The 15,450-nt window shown below is 37.2% G+C and overlaps 3 protein-coding genes across 4 annotated transcripts; 2 read left to right on the forward strand and 1 right to left on the reverse strand.

Moving 5' to 3' along the window:
- Positions 1 to 2,613: 2,613 nt before the first annotated feature.
- On the reverse strand, positions 2,614 to 4,359 carry LOC119079671 (ataxin-10). Its single transcript, XM_037187723.1, has 4 exons — positions 4,172 to 4,359; positions 3,073 to 4,105; positions 2,945 to 3,008; positions 2,614 to 2,815 (listed from the first exon to the last, which is right to left on the reverse strand). The coding sequence occupies exons 1-4, from the start codon at positions 4,246 to 4,248 to the stop codon at positions 2,649 to 2,651; spliced, it is 1,341 nt and encodes a 446-aa protein (XP_037043618.1). The 5' UTR covers positions 4,249 to 4,359; the 3' UTR covers positions 2,614 to 2,648.
- A 3,570-nt stretch (positions 4,360 to 7,929) lies between these two features.
- On the forward strand, positions 7,930 to 10,631 carry LOC119079669 (amidase-like). Its single transcript, XM_037187720.1, has 9 exons — positions 7,930 to 8,087; positions 8,161 to 8,322; positions 8,389 to 8,521; positions 8,885 to 9,209; positions 9,263 to 9,541; positions 9,601 to 9,766; positions 9,828 to 9,893; positions 9,950 to 10,246; positions 10,315 to 10,631. Exons 2-9 carry the CDS (start codon positions 8,232 to 8,234, stop codon positions 10,539 to 10,541), a joined length of 1,584 nt encoding a protein of 527 aa, XP_037043615.1. The 5' UTR covers positions 7,930 to 8,087; positions 8,161 to 8,231; the 3' UTR covers positions 10,542 to 10,631.
- Positions 10,632 to 13,637: 3,006 nt separating this feature from the next.
- LOC119079673 (multiple epidermal growth factor-like domains protein 11) lies at positions 13,638 to 14,918 on the forward strand. 2 transcript variants are annotated; one of them, XM_037187724.1, is made up of 5 exons: positions 13,638 to 13,763; positions 13,823 to 13,984; positions 14,052 to 14,213; positions 14,282 to 14,443; positions 14,513 to 14,918. In XM_037187724.1, exons 1-5 carry the CDS (start codon positions 13,718 to 13,720, stop codon positions 14,782 to 14,784), a joined length of 804 nt encoding a protein of 267 aa, XP_037043619.1. In that variant the 5' UTR covers positions 13,638 to 13,717; the 3' UTR covers positions 14,785 to 14,918. The 2 variants fall into 2 exon arrangements, with proteins under 2 accessions (XP_037043619.1, XP_037043620.1); XM_037187725.1 differs by lacking the exon at positions 14,282 to 14,443.
- Positions 14,919 to 15,450: the final 532 nt, after the last annotated feature.

Consider the following 15,450-nt stretch of genomic DNA (forward strand, 5'->3'; position numbering starts at 1 on the left):
GTTTAGCCTTCGTTTACATGACAGTTGTAAAATAGAACAAAGAAACTGTCACGTAAGCGAAGTAAAAAATTGAAATAAATTCAATTTCCACTCCGTTTGCGTGACAGTTCTTTTGTTCTATTTTACAACTGTCATGTAGACAGAGGCTAAACGGAGTGCTCTTTTTAAATGGAAACTATACTTTAAGAAGATCATCGCTTGATGTTGTCGTTGCTGCCGATAACAGATGATTAAGACGTTTCTAGAAGGTTAAAAGTAGAGTAAAAATATCATCTCGATGATGCAGATAATCTGGTTTGTAAATTTAACTTTTACAAAAAGAACAAAAAATATAATGAACAAATCGAGGTATTTTAAATGCCCAGAGTCTCTAGTTCACAAGCGCGCACATTTTTCTTTTCTTTCTTTTCTTCTCTAATTTATCAACTTACATTATGGTCGTCTTAAGTTAATTGTAAACAAAAAAAAAGATTTTTTTTTCATTTAGTTTTTTTACGTTTCTTTTAAATATATACTTTTCTACGCTAGATTTTATATATTATGATGGATAAATGTAACTTTTATATGAAAAGTTTATACTTTATTGGTATAGAAAATGAAATTTAAAAAAAAAAACAAAAATTTAAATGTGAAAGAAAAATGGACAAAATAAAATAAAACTGAAGCAAAAACGACCTGTCATTTACTTCCATCAAGCCTCTCGTTTGCGTATTTCAGACATTTTCTTCAATTGTATTGAACGCGTAAACTGTACAGAAACAGAATCTTCAATCAATCTTCCTTAATAAATGTGACAGCGGCAACGATGGAGCACGTGACTGCAGGCAAATTTGCAGTTAGCGCAGTACTCTTTCCATTCTCTTCAAGGTCAAGGATAAGAAAGTGTTTTTCTTATTAAACTCATGACATGATCGGAATTTTGATTTGATATAATATAAGTGTCAGCAGCGCATTCTACTTAAGAAACTTCGTGAAATCTTCGGCCAATTGAAACCATCTTCGATTTCACATATGTGACTCTTTTGAAAGGTTGGATATGTCTGACAAAATCATAAACTTTCTTTCCGTTTTGGCGGAAGGTGATGTAGATTGTAGATTCCGATTCTTTCAAAGTCTTTCAAACTCTCGACTAACTCTACACCCATCAAAAAAAAAGTTCTACGTTTCAATCGCCTAAAAACACGATAAGACCAATGGTTTACTCATTCGTAAATTGTACATTTAAAACGTACTTTCTACGAGTTACTCGTTGAAATTGTGCGATTTCAATGTACATCCAAAATCTCATTTTTTTGGGTGTAGCTGCACATAGCGACGCGAAGCAGAACTAATTCAAATTTTTGTTTTGTTCTTCTGTTGACAGTATAACAAAAGAATATTTTGAATTAGGTCTCTTTCGTGTCGTTATGTAGCAGTAACACTAGTAAAAATCATTTTGATCGTATTGAAACTAATGATGTTTGTGAACACTCAAATGGTATTAATTGTGATGACCCAATCCTTAGGTCGTTTTCTCTTGGTCGACTCTAATCATTAGAAATTTTTTGGATACTCTACTCTATCATCCTCGTCACATGACCATTGACCAGTCCATCTCAGTCTTGCTGACTTAATCGGGTTAAAGAATTTCGAAAAACTTCAAAAAAGTTTCTTGTTTGGCGATCAAAGTCCAGGACCTGGACATCAGGCTTCGCATCCATATGGAACAGTCCTATATAAATTAAGACTTTTCGAGAAATTTTTACTAAATCTGAACCAATTTCAGTAATTTTTTGTCCCCTGAAGCTATTGATAAGATGCGTAGTTAAAACTGTTACAGACGGCAAGCATATGACCAGTATTATTATCGGGTCTATTACTTCCATGTACCAAAGTATTTTTAATTAGTTGATTTCGAATCTGGTACTTCAATTTTTTTAACATTCATTTTACTATCATAAATGATCTCATTACCCATAGCTTGTCATTATTTTTGTCGTCGTTATCGATAACAGATGAATAGCCGCATGTGACAGGCTGATGTATGAGGTCGATAGTCAAAAATATTAGGGACATACGACAATACAAGTAGATTTTTCGAAAGCACTGACAGTCAACGGTACCATTCCATTGAAGACTATGGTAGCCAGAAAAAAATCCTTTCAACGTCAATGGATAGGGGATTCAGGTTGGCCTTAGTTCGATGTTCCCTGATGAACAAAATAGAAAATAACAATTTCCCCACAATCTCTAATAAACTTTTCTCCACGACTTTAGTTCCTTCCACAAAGCCGATACGTGGCTTGTACTGTTCCATGACATATCTGTGGTGGGTTAACTGATTGTTTGGCCCCATCGATTCAGTCGGAAAGTCGTTGGGATGCAATGAATGTATGAGCTCACAGAATGTGTTACTTGCTTGAAGCAACTAGAACCAGATAGGGAGGTATAAGCCAGGGCCTATTTTTAGGAATTTAATTCTTAAAAATTCCATAAAATTCTTTAAAAATTCCTAAAAATAGGCCCAGTTGTTATTTTTGCGAATTTTAATTCTGCAATTTTTCAGAAATAAAATTCCCAAAAATAGACCCTGCCTGAGCACATTCTTTAGTCAAATGCAATAACCTGAAAATGTTCCACAATAAAAAATGCATTTTCCTCCATTACAATCACCGTGCAGAATTTATTCTCATGGATCCTAGGTCAATGTTAAATTCTTTTAAAATTTCCGAGTTGTCCGCGTCGCCAACTTTTGTCAAATTGGCGATCAATTGCTGATTTTCCATATTTCCTTCGCACAAATTTCGAATGGCTAGGATACTCCATTCCTTGATCACTGAAAGGAGAAATTGGCGTCGTTAGACTCTCATGTTAAATTTGTCTCCATTGAAAATGGTAAGCGGAATCAAAATTATGATTTCGCGTCCCCGAAGAGAATGGTCGAATGTGATGGGGCTTTACTTACAGGGATTTCGTGCATCCATGTGCGTACAATCCAAAACCGCAATCATGATCTCCATTTCTCTGGCCTGAAATCATTGTACCCGTAAGAGCATTGATCACCTCATAAAACGATTAGACAATAACACCTACCAGTTCTTGGTTCTTTGCATTACGATATGCCAGATTTCCAACCGCCCGCACCAGCAACGTTTTCAAAGAGTACGACAGATCTGTTTCAATACCGGCATCACTGATGGTCGAAGACGGTGCAATTTGATCCAGTTTTTGAATCGGCGAGAAAATGTTTTCTCCTTTCTTTCCCACGGCCTGAACGTTCCGTAACAAGCAGCCGATGTTCAGAAACAACGATCCATCGTCGACGAACACATTCTCGTAGGATTTATCTCCGGTCGCCTGTGCAATCACTTCCAACAAAGCCATCACCTCTTTCGGCTCGACGCGATTCAGATAAGTCGATTCCGTTTTCAAAATGCAATCGGATTTCTTCTTGAATTCCTTGGCGATGCACTGAAGGAGGTCCGTTGTAACTACGGAATCGCTAGACTGACCTTCCTTGATGAAATCGGATGTAAAATTGAGCAAAAGAATCCGTTCATTGGAACTCAATGTCATGTACATCGGAGTGATCCGCTTCTGTTTGGTGAGAAAATGTTCCAAGAAAATCTGAAGAAATTCCGGTATCGTGCTGTTGACATTTCGAGTCACTTCGTCCAGATTTTGCAGCAGTATCTTCAGGAACTCTTTTCCCCTATCTTGAAGTAAACCACCAACACAGTAAATGTTGTGAATGATCATTCGGCATATGTCTTTATGGGGCGAGTCCCCCTGAGTAAGATATGTCGTCAGGAATTCATTGAAATGTTCCCAAATGATGTGTTGGTTAGCAGTGTTGTTTATGATGAGATTGGCCAATACTTGCAACGAAACGAGAAACAATTGATTGTTGTCTTGAGACATTGGAGTTTTGAAAATGGAGCCAATGTAACCAATGACTGGAAGATCATTTACAATGTAACACTGAACGTCTACACCGTGTGGACATGATTGTCGTATAATACGAAGACAGTCTGTTGCGATCGATGTTTGGCTTGGATCAAGGATGTCCGAATTACGTGACAGAATCGTTCCGGCCGAAGCGAGTATCGGGAATATATCTTCCTTGCTGGCAGGAGAAAGAAACATTAATTCACTCCATAGCCGAGCCTTTAACTTAACAAAATCCATTTACCTCTTCAATGATTTGGGCCGAGACTGTTCCAGCAACAATTTAACACGTACCGAATCGTTCGTGTCTTCAATATTCATTGCGAAGCTTTTAATTTTGCTTCGGTTTTCAATTTAAAAAATTGTGGAACAACCAAAACCGGACTAATAAACAAACTCAATCACATAAGTAAAGTATTTAAGTGAAGGGAATGTCATTCGTAGATGGATTATGTCAGCTGATGGAGCATGAAACATTTAGAACAAAAATTGCCGCAAATTTCAAAACCTAGTCTACGTAAAAAATCACTAAGAGTAATAGAGAGTGGGTGTTCGTGATCAGAGTATATTTATACTTAAATGCAGAAAGAGGACATGTCATATTAGCGAATTATAAGAAAATTCAAATTGTTTAGATCTAGCTTTGTTTGTTTAGAGTAGGCAGTAGGCTGACGATATTTGTTTCTGTTTTAACCTATCAAAAAACTTCTATTGACTTCGTCAGCCAATTTGAAACATAGATTAAAAAAATGAAATTTCTATTTTCTTATAATTCGCTATTGTGACATGTCTCCTTTCTGTCACGAACAACCGTTTCACTTTTCCCATCTTTTCTCTCAATCTTACATACTTTAGAATTCATATATGCAAAACAGTGATGCAACTAAGCAATATTCCATCCGTGGAATTATTCCATAGTAACATCCTTCCGAACCGAAGCGAAGCCCTGAGTTTTTTTGACATAAATAACCGACATCGAAAACCGAACCTTTTTCTTGATTTTAAGAACCATAATCCAAACCGTTTTTTTTTACTTTTTTGAATGAACGTACCGAAAAACGAGCTGTTTATTCAAGACCGACGCTATTCGCAGTTCCTGCAAATAGTGCTTCATGGAGACTATTCGCAGTTCCTGCAAATAGTGCTTCATGGAGACTATTCGCAGTTCCTGCAAATAGTGCTTCATGGAGACTATTCGCAGTAACTGCAAATAGTGTTTCATGGAGACTATTCGCAGTAACTGCAAATAGTGTCTCATGGAGACTATTCGCAGTAACTGCAAATAGTGTTTCATGGAGACTATTCGCAGTAACTGCTAATAGCATTTTCGTTTATTCAATGGATTAAAGAGTGAGAGCAACGCACTTCAAGCATGAGTTATACTCTAAATAGGGTACGGAAACTTGACAGTGTGTCATATAACTGTAAAACACTGTTAAAAATCATTTCATACAAAAAGTACTCTATTTGGCAGCTGCCGACCATGATCTCTTTTGCTTGAAGTGCGTTGGTGAGAGTAAATATTGGAAAAGTGTATTGGTTCGGAACAGCCAACAAGGAGGAATTACAACTGATTTCAATATGTTTAAGTGCTGTTGTTTTGAAATTTGTATATTAATCATGACCTCACCTCTCAACTTCTTTTTCTTGGTGTTACCAGTGAATTTTTTCAAATAATATTTTTGATTCCACTAGTGAACTGGTCCTATATCTACCCAAGGAACTGCCATAGATAGCTATCAAGTTGATTGTTGATAGTTGTTGGTAATGAACGTCACATTGACTTAGTAAACGTTCTTGATGCAATGATTTGCCTTCATTATCGCCATTATGTATTATAAACTGAGCTTTAAAGTTATGTGAATTTGTAGGACAAGCGAGAACAGTAAGCTTTCATTTAAAACGAATTCCTAACAACTAGGTTTACTAGGAGTTGTCTATGTTTCTCGCGAAATTCTAATACTTTAGGCCATAGCATCTGAACCAAGCGACATATCCAACTCGGAAAGAGGGTACTACATTTCTTTTGTGGTTAAGAGTGCAAAGTTTTTCAATTTTTAGCCCCGTACGAAGTACTGGGGGCTTATAAGATTAATATGCCGTTTGTAACACGTCGAATTCGAAGCAGACAGTAAGGGCAAAGCATTTAGTTATGTTCATAGGTGACGAATCCGCAATAAAAAAAATGTCCGTCCGTCCGTCCGTCCGTCTGTGACCCCTCTAGCTTGAGCAAATCACAACCTTTTTTCAAAATTCTTTTTTTCCCCGATTGGTATCGACAAAAGTAAGGTCAAGTTCGAAAACGGGCATGGTAGGGTCGGCCCTTCCAGAGCTAGGGCCCTATAGGTGTTATTCAGTCTTTCGTCGATATCTACCGAAATACGCACGCAATAGCTGCTTGTGATATATCAAATGAAAGGTATTGACGAGTAGAACAAAGTTGCTGAACATTGTTTTTGTGTAGGATGCAGCGCGAGCTTGTTGGGAGGGCTCAAAGGTCGTTACTCGGCCCTAAGTGTTTTTTCCACATAAATCGAGAAAATCTCATCCGATTTTGCCAGATTTAGTTTTTTATGGAAGGTAATTGAATACCGAAAAGAACGTGTCGAAAAAAGTTTCAAATTTGGGCCCTTGGACTAAGGCCGCTACTCGGCCCTAAGTGTTTTTTGCACATAAATCGAGTAAATCTCATCCGATTTTGCTAGATTTTGTTTTATTTGAGAGATAATTGAATGCCGAACAGAATGATGGCAAAAAATGTTTCAAATTTGGGCCCTTGGACTAAGGCCGCTACTCGGTCCTAAGTGTTTTTTGCACATAAATCGAGTAAATCTCATCCGATTTTGCTAGATTTAGTGTTTTATGGAAGGTAATTGAATACCGAAAAGAACATGGCGAAAAAAGTTTAAAATTTGGGCCCTTGGACTAAGGCCGCTACTCGGCCCTAAGTGTTTTTTGCACATAAATCGAGTAAATCTCATCCGATTTTGCTAGTTTTTGTTTCATTTGAGAGATAATTGAATGCCGAATAGAATGATGGCAAAAAAAGTTTCAAATTTGGGCCCTTGCACTAAGGCCGCTACTCGGTCCTAAGTGTTTTTTGCACATAAATCGAGTAAATCTCATCCGATTTTGCTAGATTTAGTGTTTTATGGAAGGTAATTGAATACCGAAAAGAACATGGCGAAAAAAGTTTAAAATTTGGGCCCTTGGACTAAGGCCGCTACTCGGCCCTAAGTGTTTTTTGCACATAAATCGAGTAAATCTCATCCGATTTTGCTAGTTTTTGTTTCATTTGAGAGATAATTGAATGCCGAATAGAATGATGGCAAAAAAAGTTTCAAATTTGGGCCCTTGCACTAAGGCCGCTACTCGGCCCTAAGTGCTCTTTGCACATAAATCGAGTAAATCTCAACCGATTTTGCTAGTTTTTGATTCATTTGAGAGGTAGTTGAATACCCAATGGAAAGTTGGCAAAAAATATTGGGTTTCTAAAACAATATCGTAAATTGTTGGTTTTATTTGGGAGGTACTTCGTACGGGCTTTCGTAATTGCGCTATGCGCAATTTTAAAAATGAACACTTTCAGTAAATTTGACCATGCCCAACTTGACTTGCATTTTGGTAACAGACGCATTAGAGGGTTGTAGACGTATTATGGTTACGGACGAAATAGGATTACGGGTCGTACGGGGCTAAGTCGCAGCAAACGCTCCGACTGTTCTGATGCCTTGTTTTATTACAAGACCCACCATATATTTGTTGTCGCACCAGTAGATCAACATCGACTTACCTCTCTACCCCGTACATTTACTTACCTAAGCTGCTGCTTATAATATTGAGATAATTGATACGGAATTGTATATGCAAGTTTCCAGATTTACTACATCGGCCTCTCTTACTCATGTTTTCAAAGAGTGAGAGGAGCATAATTTTCGAAAGAGTATAGTTAACAGCGAGAGAGAAAATGTTAAACTTACATTCAATACGCATACGTAAAAGAAACCAAAACTTTCCTTACGCTGCTGTTTTGTTTGTAATTTCGTTTTTCGGAACACAGTGTTAAATAAGTCTGAATATAAGCCAACATAATAATTTAGAGTTGCACTTGGTCGTTGCCCACAGAGCATATATAGACAAAAAATTCATAGCAAAATTATGTAAGTAAACAAATTGAAAACTTGTTTCATAAGATAAGATTAGACAGACATTTTCGGCATAAAATTTTTGTAGATTTCCTGAGAAGTGTCGTACCAACAACATATTGATATTTCATTCCATCCGAACCTCCAAGACTTATTAAAATGCTACCCCGCCCAACACTTAAGGATTTGCAAGAGATATCCGAGGAATATAACTTAAATATTTCCGACGATAAGTTGAGTTTTTACATGAGTAAGAGACGCATGATAAATCGATTGAATGAGTGAGCTGAGGTCAATTGGAATTTTCCCAATATAGAAGCCATCGAACATAATTTGGAAGGTTTAAACGAAGTAAATGCATGGAAAAGTCCTCTCGACGACAAAAGGCTTAAGTATGGAAATCGGCCGTTTCATCGTGCCACACCGCAAGAAAATCCGGACAACGCATGGTAAGCTACATATGTTGATTGATATGAAATATGTTACTCGCTGCATTCCTGGAAAACGAGTAATTACTTCATAGACATGAGCATTCAAACTCAATTCGCTGCGGCTTAGTGAGTAAACTTACGTAATTGTTTGGAGCTTTGTATTACTATTTTGACTTGTGATTGTAACCCTCTCACCCTCACTCCGCAGATCATCAGATTCTAGAGATTACGGTACTTTCAAACGTATCGTATAGGGTTACTTCAGTTTCGTTGAACGTTTCGTTTGAAATTTTTTTAACGCAATTTCTTAACATGGATGGGGTTTCAAACATACTTGAAGATGATCGATTGTTCTAAACGCGATTCTTAAAACTCCCCTAGGCATCACATATGCAATATAAAGGGTGGTCAGAATGAAGACCAAGCTCAGCTACTAGCAGACAAAAAACTTGCCATAAAGGACAACATCTTCATTGGAATGGTACCGTTGATGAATGGTTCGAGAACACTGGAGGGATTCGTGCCCGAATGCGATGCCACTGTTGTTGAACGCATTTTAAACCATGGAGGCACAATTGTTGGTAATGTGACATGTGAAAATTTGTGTTTAAGTGGTGCTAGCTTCAACACAACGTACGGACCTGTAAGGAATCCATGGAATACCAATTATTCAGCAGGCGGATCGAGTTCTGGTAGTGGTGTTGTGGTAAAAATTTCAAACCGGAACCATTTACTATGATTGAAAACATTGATTTTAAGGTGGCTGTAGGTGATGTAGACATGGCTTTGGGTGGAGACCAAGCTGGATCCATTCGAATTCCATCTAGCAGTTGTGGTATTGTAGGACTCAAGCCTACGTACGGATTGGTTCCTTATACAGGAATAATATCGATCGTTCGAGCAATAGATCATGTTGGACCAATGGCTCGAAACGTAACAGATTGTGCTCGATTGTTAACAGCGATTGCTGGTTTCGACGATGGTAAGGACGATAGACAACCATCGACTGGATTCCAACCAACGGATTATCTGGCTGAGGTTCCAGAACAGATAACCTCGTGCATTGTCAGAGGTGAACGAGTTTTGTTTTATTACAGGTCAATGCAGCTAGGTCTGGCGTTCTAAGAATTGGTATTTTAAAGGAAGGATTTCAAGGATGCGATGACGTAATCATCGATTGCATTCAAAATGCAATTGAGTTGATTAAATCGTCTAATCAATTTGCGGAAGTGACAGAAGTATCCGTTCCAGATCACTCGAAGGGTACATTTTCACGATCTGATAGCATTTTTTGAGTTCTCCAAGAAACGCTTCTTACTTACAGCTTCAACACCGTTTTTTTCACCCATTCTATTCTACGCCACTCAGGATCAATTGATCGATGGATGCGGTTAGCTCTAACCTAAATTGTATTGTAATGCACTGAAGAGACAACCTTGTTTTTAGGATACGGCACTTCAGTCAGTGGTGTCCTGTCGAGTGCTCTGTCTGAAAAGGTGTACGATGGTTTGAGGTCACATGGGCGTACACTTCATGACCTAGCCAAGCAGCTTATCGTATCAAGCGCTTACGTAAAGAAGTATTGTGGACATGCGAAGTACACGAGCTATGCAAAGGCTCAAACCTGGTTTTGGCATATCGGCAAAGCTTACAATAAAGCATTGGAAAAGGTCGATGTGCTACTGATGCCTACGTTGCCGATATTGCCTGTTAGAATACCTTCCCCCGACGCACCTATAAGAGGTAAATTGAAGCTGAACTGGAAATTTTGGAACAAGTCTCACATATTTTTTGTTGATTATAATCTGTAGAAGTGATGGCTGCAGCAGGTGCTAATTTGATTAAAAATACGGCTCCATTTGATTTAACACATCACCCGGCCATTACTTTAAATGCTGGATACGACAAGGTAACTAATTTGCCTATCGGTTTACAATTGGTCGGAAGATTATGGGATGATGCAACAGTATTGAAATCGGCTAAGTTGATCGAGGATTCCTTGGCTGAACTGCAGAAACCATTTAGTTTCACTATTTGATTTTGGAAGCTTGCGAACAATAAAGAATTTTTTTACGGAATGGAAGAACAGACGCTTCATTAATCTTAAATATAACAGCAAAATGTCAGTAATCACTAATGAAGTAACTGATTTCATATGTCTCTGTATGGTAAGACTGTCATTATGCATCAGCTCAGAGAGGGAGTTTGGGTTTATCTTTGCATCGACACATAAAAATTTGTATGCATCAATGTCCAAATGTTTATTTTGACGAGTTGGATTATGATCCGCGCCTTCGGCTTTCATGCGGGATCATTTTTCTATATAAACTCCCTGATTCAAATTAATAAATGGAAGTCATGACTTATTCTTCATTTCTACATTAATGCAAATAAATCGTCGCTGATTCTTTTCGTTAAAACTGATCCGTTCGTTCAACTGTTACAATCGAACATATGTACCGCCTAATTACCACCTAGTTACAGGTCGGTTGCAAGCGAATTCGTGTGTGATCTGTTTTCATCGCAGATGCCACATTTAAATGAGGCACAAAACAAATGTTTTTTATTAATATTTTTCGATGGAGTTTTTTTTTTGTTTTCCTTTAGAGGCGCCTTCACTCAGTGATGTGGATGTGTATTAGGGTGTAGCAAGTTTTTTTTTCTTTAAATCGCGTGTATCAGTCAGAAATTTTCCAATCTTATTGGAGAAACTGATCTGAGGTTTCCTATCTGTTAATTCAACATTTGACAATGTGATTTCACACCCTGATGTTCAGAGTTACGATTTAATTATAATCCGCTAAAGTGAAAACCAAGCTAAATTAAGGTAAATGATGGAGAGTTGACCTAATGGAAAAGTGATCTTAAGCGAGATCTTAAGTTGTCCGTGTAAATTTGTATGAAGAAAATATGATCGGTCAACTCACCATCCAATAAACCGCGAGTTGTCCTATGACGTTTGTATATGGGACAATTCACGATTTGTTGAACTTATATGAAATCGGACAACTCACGGTTCACGTAGGTTAACTCTGCATTTTTATTAATTAATTAACTTTGTTAAACGAAATCTTCAATAATTAATAAAATTTATGTTAATTAAGTAAACAAAAGATAAATCTTTCAAATAAAAGTCGTTCCATGTAACATTGTTCCAAAATCGATAAGAAATTCCAGTTCAAAGTTTAGCTTTGTCAATTTAGGTCAACTCTCCATCATTTACCATATACATCTAATGTATAAATTACCAATTGCCAAGTATGTGCTTCGGTATGTGTACATCTGATGTACAAATTACGGATAACATTGATTGTACTGTGGAATGTGTGTGTACATCTTATGTACAAATTAACGACTGCCAGGTCTGTGCTTCGGTCTGTGTACATCTCTTGTACAAATTATAGGGTGCAATATTTGCGCTGTGGAGTGTGTACATCTTATATACAAATTACCGATTGTCACGTATGTGCTTCGATATGTATACATGTTATGTTCGAGGCTATGTTTGTGCTTCAGTGGGTGTACATCTTATGTACAAACTACCGGGTAGAATCCTTGTGCTACGGTAGGTGTACATCTAATGTACAAAATGTCGACTACAACTTTAGAACTTTGAAAAGTTCATACCAAATGAACGAGTCTCCACGATTTTCTTCTAGTTTTTTAAAGTATTCAACTGAATGTTAGGTTTTTTTTTAAATAACTTCCGGTTCATGAGCCAAGCGCGTTACCAACTCTGCCGTATGTAAAATGGTTTTAATTAGAATATAAGTTAAATTTTAGCTGAGCATTATTTGTACATTTTATGTACCTTCCTCATAGAAGAATATTTGAATGGTTTCTGGTTTCTTTTTACAAGACCTTTTCAAAAGTTTTAACAATATATGCCGAAAAGTACATAAAATGTGCATAAAAAATGTTCAAATGATGCTTCTCTAGATATACACTTATATTCACACTTTGACCATCTTTTATACACGTCTCAGTGGTCTAGTTCGTAACGCGTTTGGCTCATAACCCAGAGGTTCGTGGTTCAAATCCCGGTCGTGTCAAGGTAAATTTTTCTGAAAATCGTCGAAACTCAGGAAAACTAGGAAAACTCCATCACAAAAAATTTACAAAAGTTGGCAAAAAATAAGAAAGAAATTAGAAGAAAAATTATTTTTAAGAATTTAGTTGATTTATCGTTGTCCATTAAATGTACGTTTAGTGTCCATTTAATGTACACTTATTGTACTCTTAATGTACAATAAGTGTGGATCAGTTTCAGGACCAGTTAAGGTGTAGATTACTGGACCACATCAATTGAGCATTTAATGTACATTCGAAAGTCAAAGCACATTCGGTGTGATGGGCCCATTTTCCGATGGCAATTTATGTACATTGCGTGGGACAAATTGTTAACTGGGAGTTGAGTTTTTAAAAAGTATGAATTATCAAAATAATTCAGTTGCTTCTTCAATTATATCAACGCACTGTCTTTCTTTGTACTAAGGGGTATAGAAACAGACATTTTATTCAATCGTTGATTGAATATCCTGTGTAGATCAAACGTTGCATCCTTATACAGGACGTTTGGTATCACTAAAAATACCCCCAGCTGAAATGCCCATAAAAGAATTACTAAAATATAACGAAATATAATCAAAGAAAGGAAAACAAACAGAGATTTTGCCTACCCACTTTCACTTTAAGTGACTTTAACAAAGACGACAAAGCTGTTTCGACCTCAAGATTCACACAAATAAAGGACTGAACCGATCAAAGTTCGCTATCCTTTTTCATACAATGGCTATCAAAAATTTAAAAAAAAATTGTCAACAGGTGTGTGCTTGGCCTTCTGATTGAATGATGTCAAAGTCGAGAGGTCCCGTGTCCACATCCGCAGCTGGGCAAGATAAATTTTCTTTCATTTGTGTCTATGTAATACATTTGTTCACTTCCCAATTATGAGACAGTCCTATGATTATATCAAAGATGCAATTATTTTAGGCAACCCGGAAATGGAATCGTTTCCAAATTGCTATACACCCTAATGTGTATTTAGACGAAAACTGAAAAACTGATCAAATAAACTTGAGGTGTGCTAAAAACATCATTGACATCATGGAAATTTTTCAAAAGAGAGTTTATGCTTACAGACCTTAAAAGCAGAGCAACGTTCTACGAATTTGTCAGTTTCTTCTGTAACTTAATACGAGTTGAATCATAAAAATGATTTACTTAACCGCTATCCTATTGGTTACAGCATCTTTTTGCGGTGAGCTGGCAATAAATTTTGTGACGAAAAGAAAACCGTTTAACCGTTTAAAAAAATAGAAACATCAAATGCTGAAACATGTAAAGTTGGAGAAGATGGATGTACATGGGATTGTCGTGGACCACCACCTGGAGCTATAACTTGTCTTGCAGCCATAGCAACTCCCGAAACCTGTGTTGTCGGTTCAAGTACAAGCTTGTGCGGAACAACGTGTACATGCAGTAAGTGACGAATTCTAAATCCTTGTATTGTCGGTTGAGTTTTATGTGAGTCATTTCCGAAACGTAGACAAATCCAAAGCGGAAACATGTAAAGTTGGAGAAGATGGATGTACATGGGATTGTCGTGGACCGCCACCTGGAACAATAACATGTCTTGCAGCTATAGCAACTCCCGAAACCTGTGCTGTCGGTTCAAGTACAAGCTTGTGCGGGACAACGTGTACATGCAGTAAGTAACGAACTATAACTGCTTGGAGTTTTGAATGAGTTTGAATGTGTCCCATCTCCAAAACATAGACAAAGCTAAAACATGCAAAGTTGGCGAAAATGGATGTTCATGGGATTGTCGCAGCATTCCAACAAAACCTGGACATGTGCAATGTGCTGCAGTTCCAACACTTTCCGATACTTGTGCTGTTGGTTCAGTTGTAAGCCTATGTGCAACAACGTGTACATGCAGTAAGTAACGATTGTCGATCGAATGCATCAGTATAAAACATTTTTTGAACGAAAATCCTTTTTCCACAGAACAACAGGAAAAGTGCAAAGTCGGCGAGAACTGCCAATGGAATTGTGTCACAATGCATTCTGATCCAGACATAGTACAATGTGCAGCAGTGCCGAATACACCATCTGAATGCTATATCGGGGAAACATCGTCAATGTGTGGAACAACCTGTACATGCACAGCATCTACGCGCAATAATAATTTCCTCGATCGAATTCGCGAACTGCTTGTGAATTTTTTGAGACGAATTCTCGGTCTGCGTGTAACTTCAGGAGATGCATGTGAAAAGTAATTTCGTTTCCCAGACCTAGAATTGAATATTCGTTGAATATAGAGCGATAATTGAGTTGTTCGACTTTTAGTATATAGCGAGAGAGAAAATAATGTAAAATATACAGTCAATGTGTAGACGTGAGAGAAACAAAAGTCTTATTTCTTTCCACTGCTGCTGTTTTTCTGCATTTTCGTTTATCAAAAGATAAGCCACAATAATAACATAAAGTTACACAAAGCTGTTATGCGTTGTTCCTGTTAATCATTGTGGTAGATATAAATATATTCTCAGTGCATAGAAGAAAATATCATTGCGAAATGTAAGTAAACCTCTATGAAGTAAACCAACTGGACACTTGTTTCACAAGATAAGATTATCGCCCAAAACCACTTACAGTGGAGGTGTGACGCAAGTTTTATTTCCAAAAAAAAGACACAAAATTTTAGAAAGAAAATTATACCAAAAAAACTGCGTCTCAAAGTGGGAGATGTTTCGACTTTTCTCCGTTCTTTCAGAAAATGTTTTTCCCTTTTTTAAACTTTTAAATTTTTTGTGTCTGTGGTTTTTAATAAAGTAGTGAAGTATGCGAATATTTCAATACCTTTTTTTTCATTTCTTCATTGCAAAATTACCATTAAGGCTGCTAATGGTAGTATTGGTATCATAATACTACTCTATTTGACG

This window comes from Bradysia coprophila, unplaced genomic scaffold (assembly GCF_014529535.1).
Source record: "Bradysia coprophila strain Holo2 unplaced genomic scaffold, BU_Bcop_v1 contig_324, whole genome shotgun sequence".
In the NCBI taxonomy this organism is placed as follows: domain Eukaryota; kingdom Metazoa; phylum Arthropoda; class Insecta; order Diptera; family Sciaridae; genus Bradysia; species Bradysia coprophila.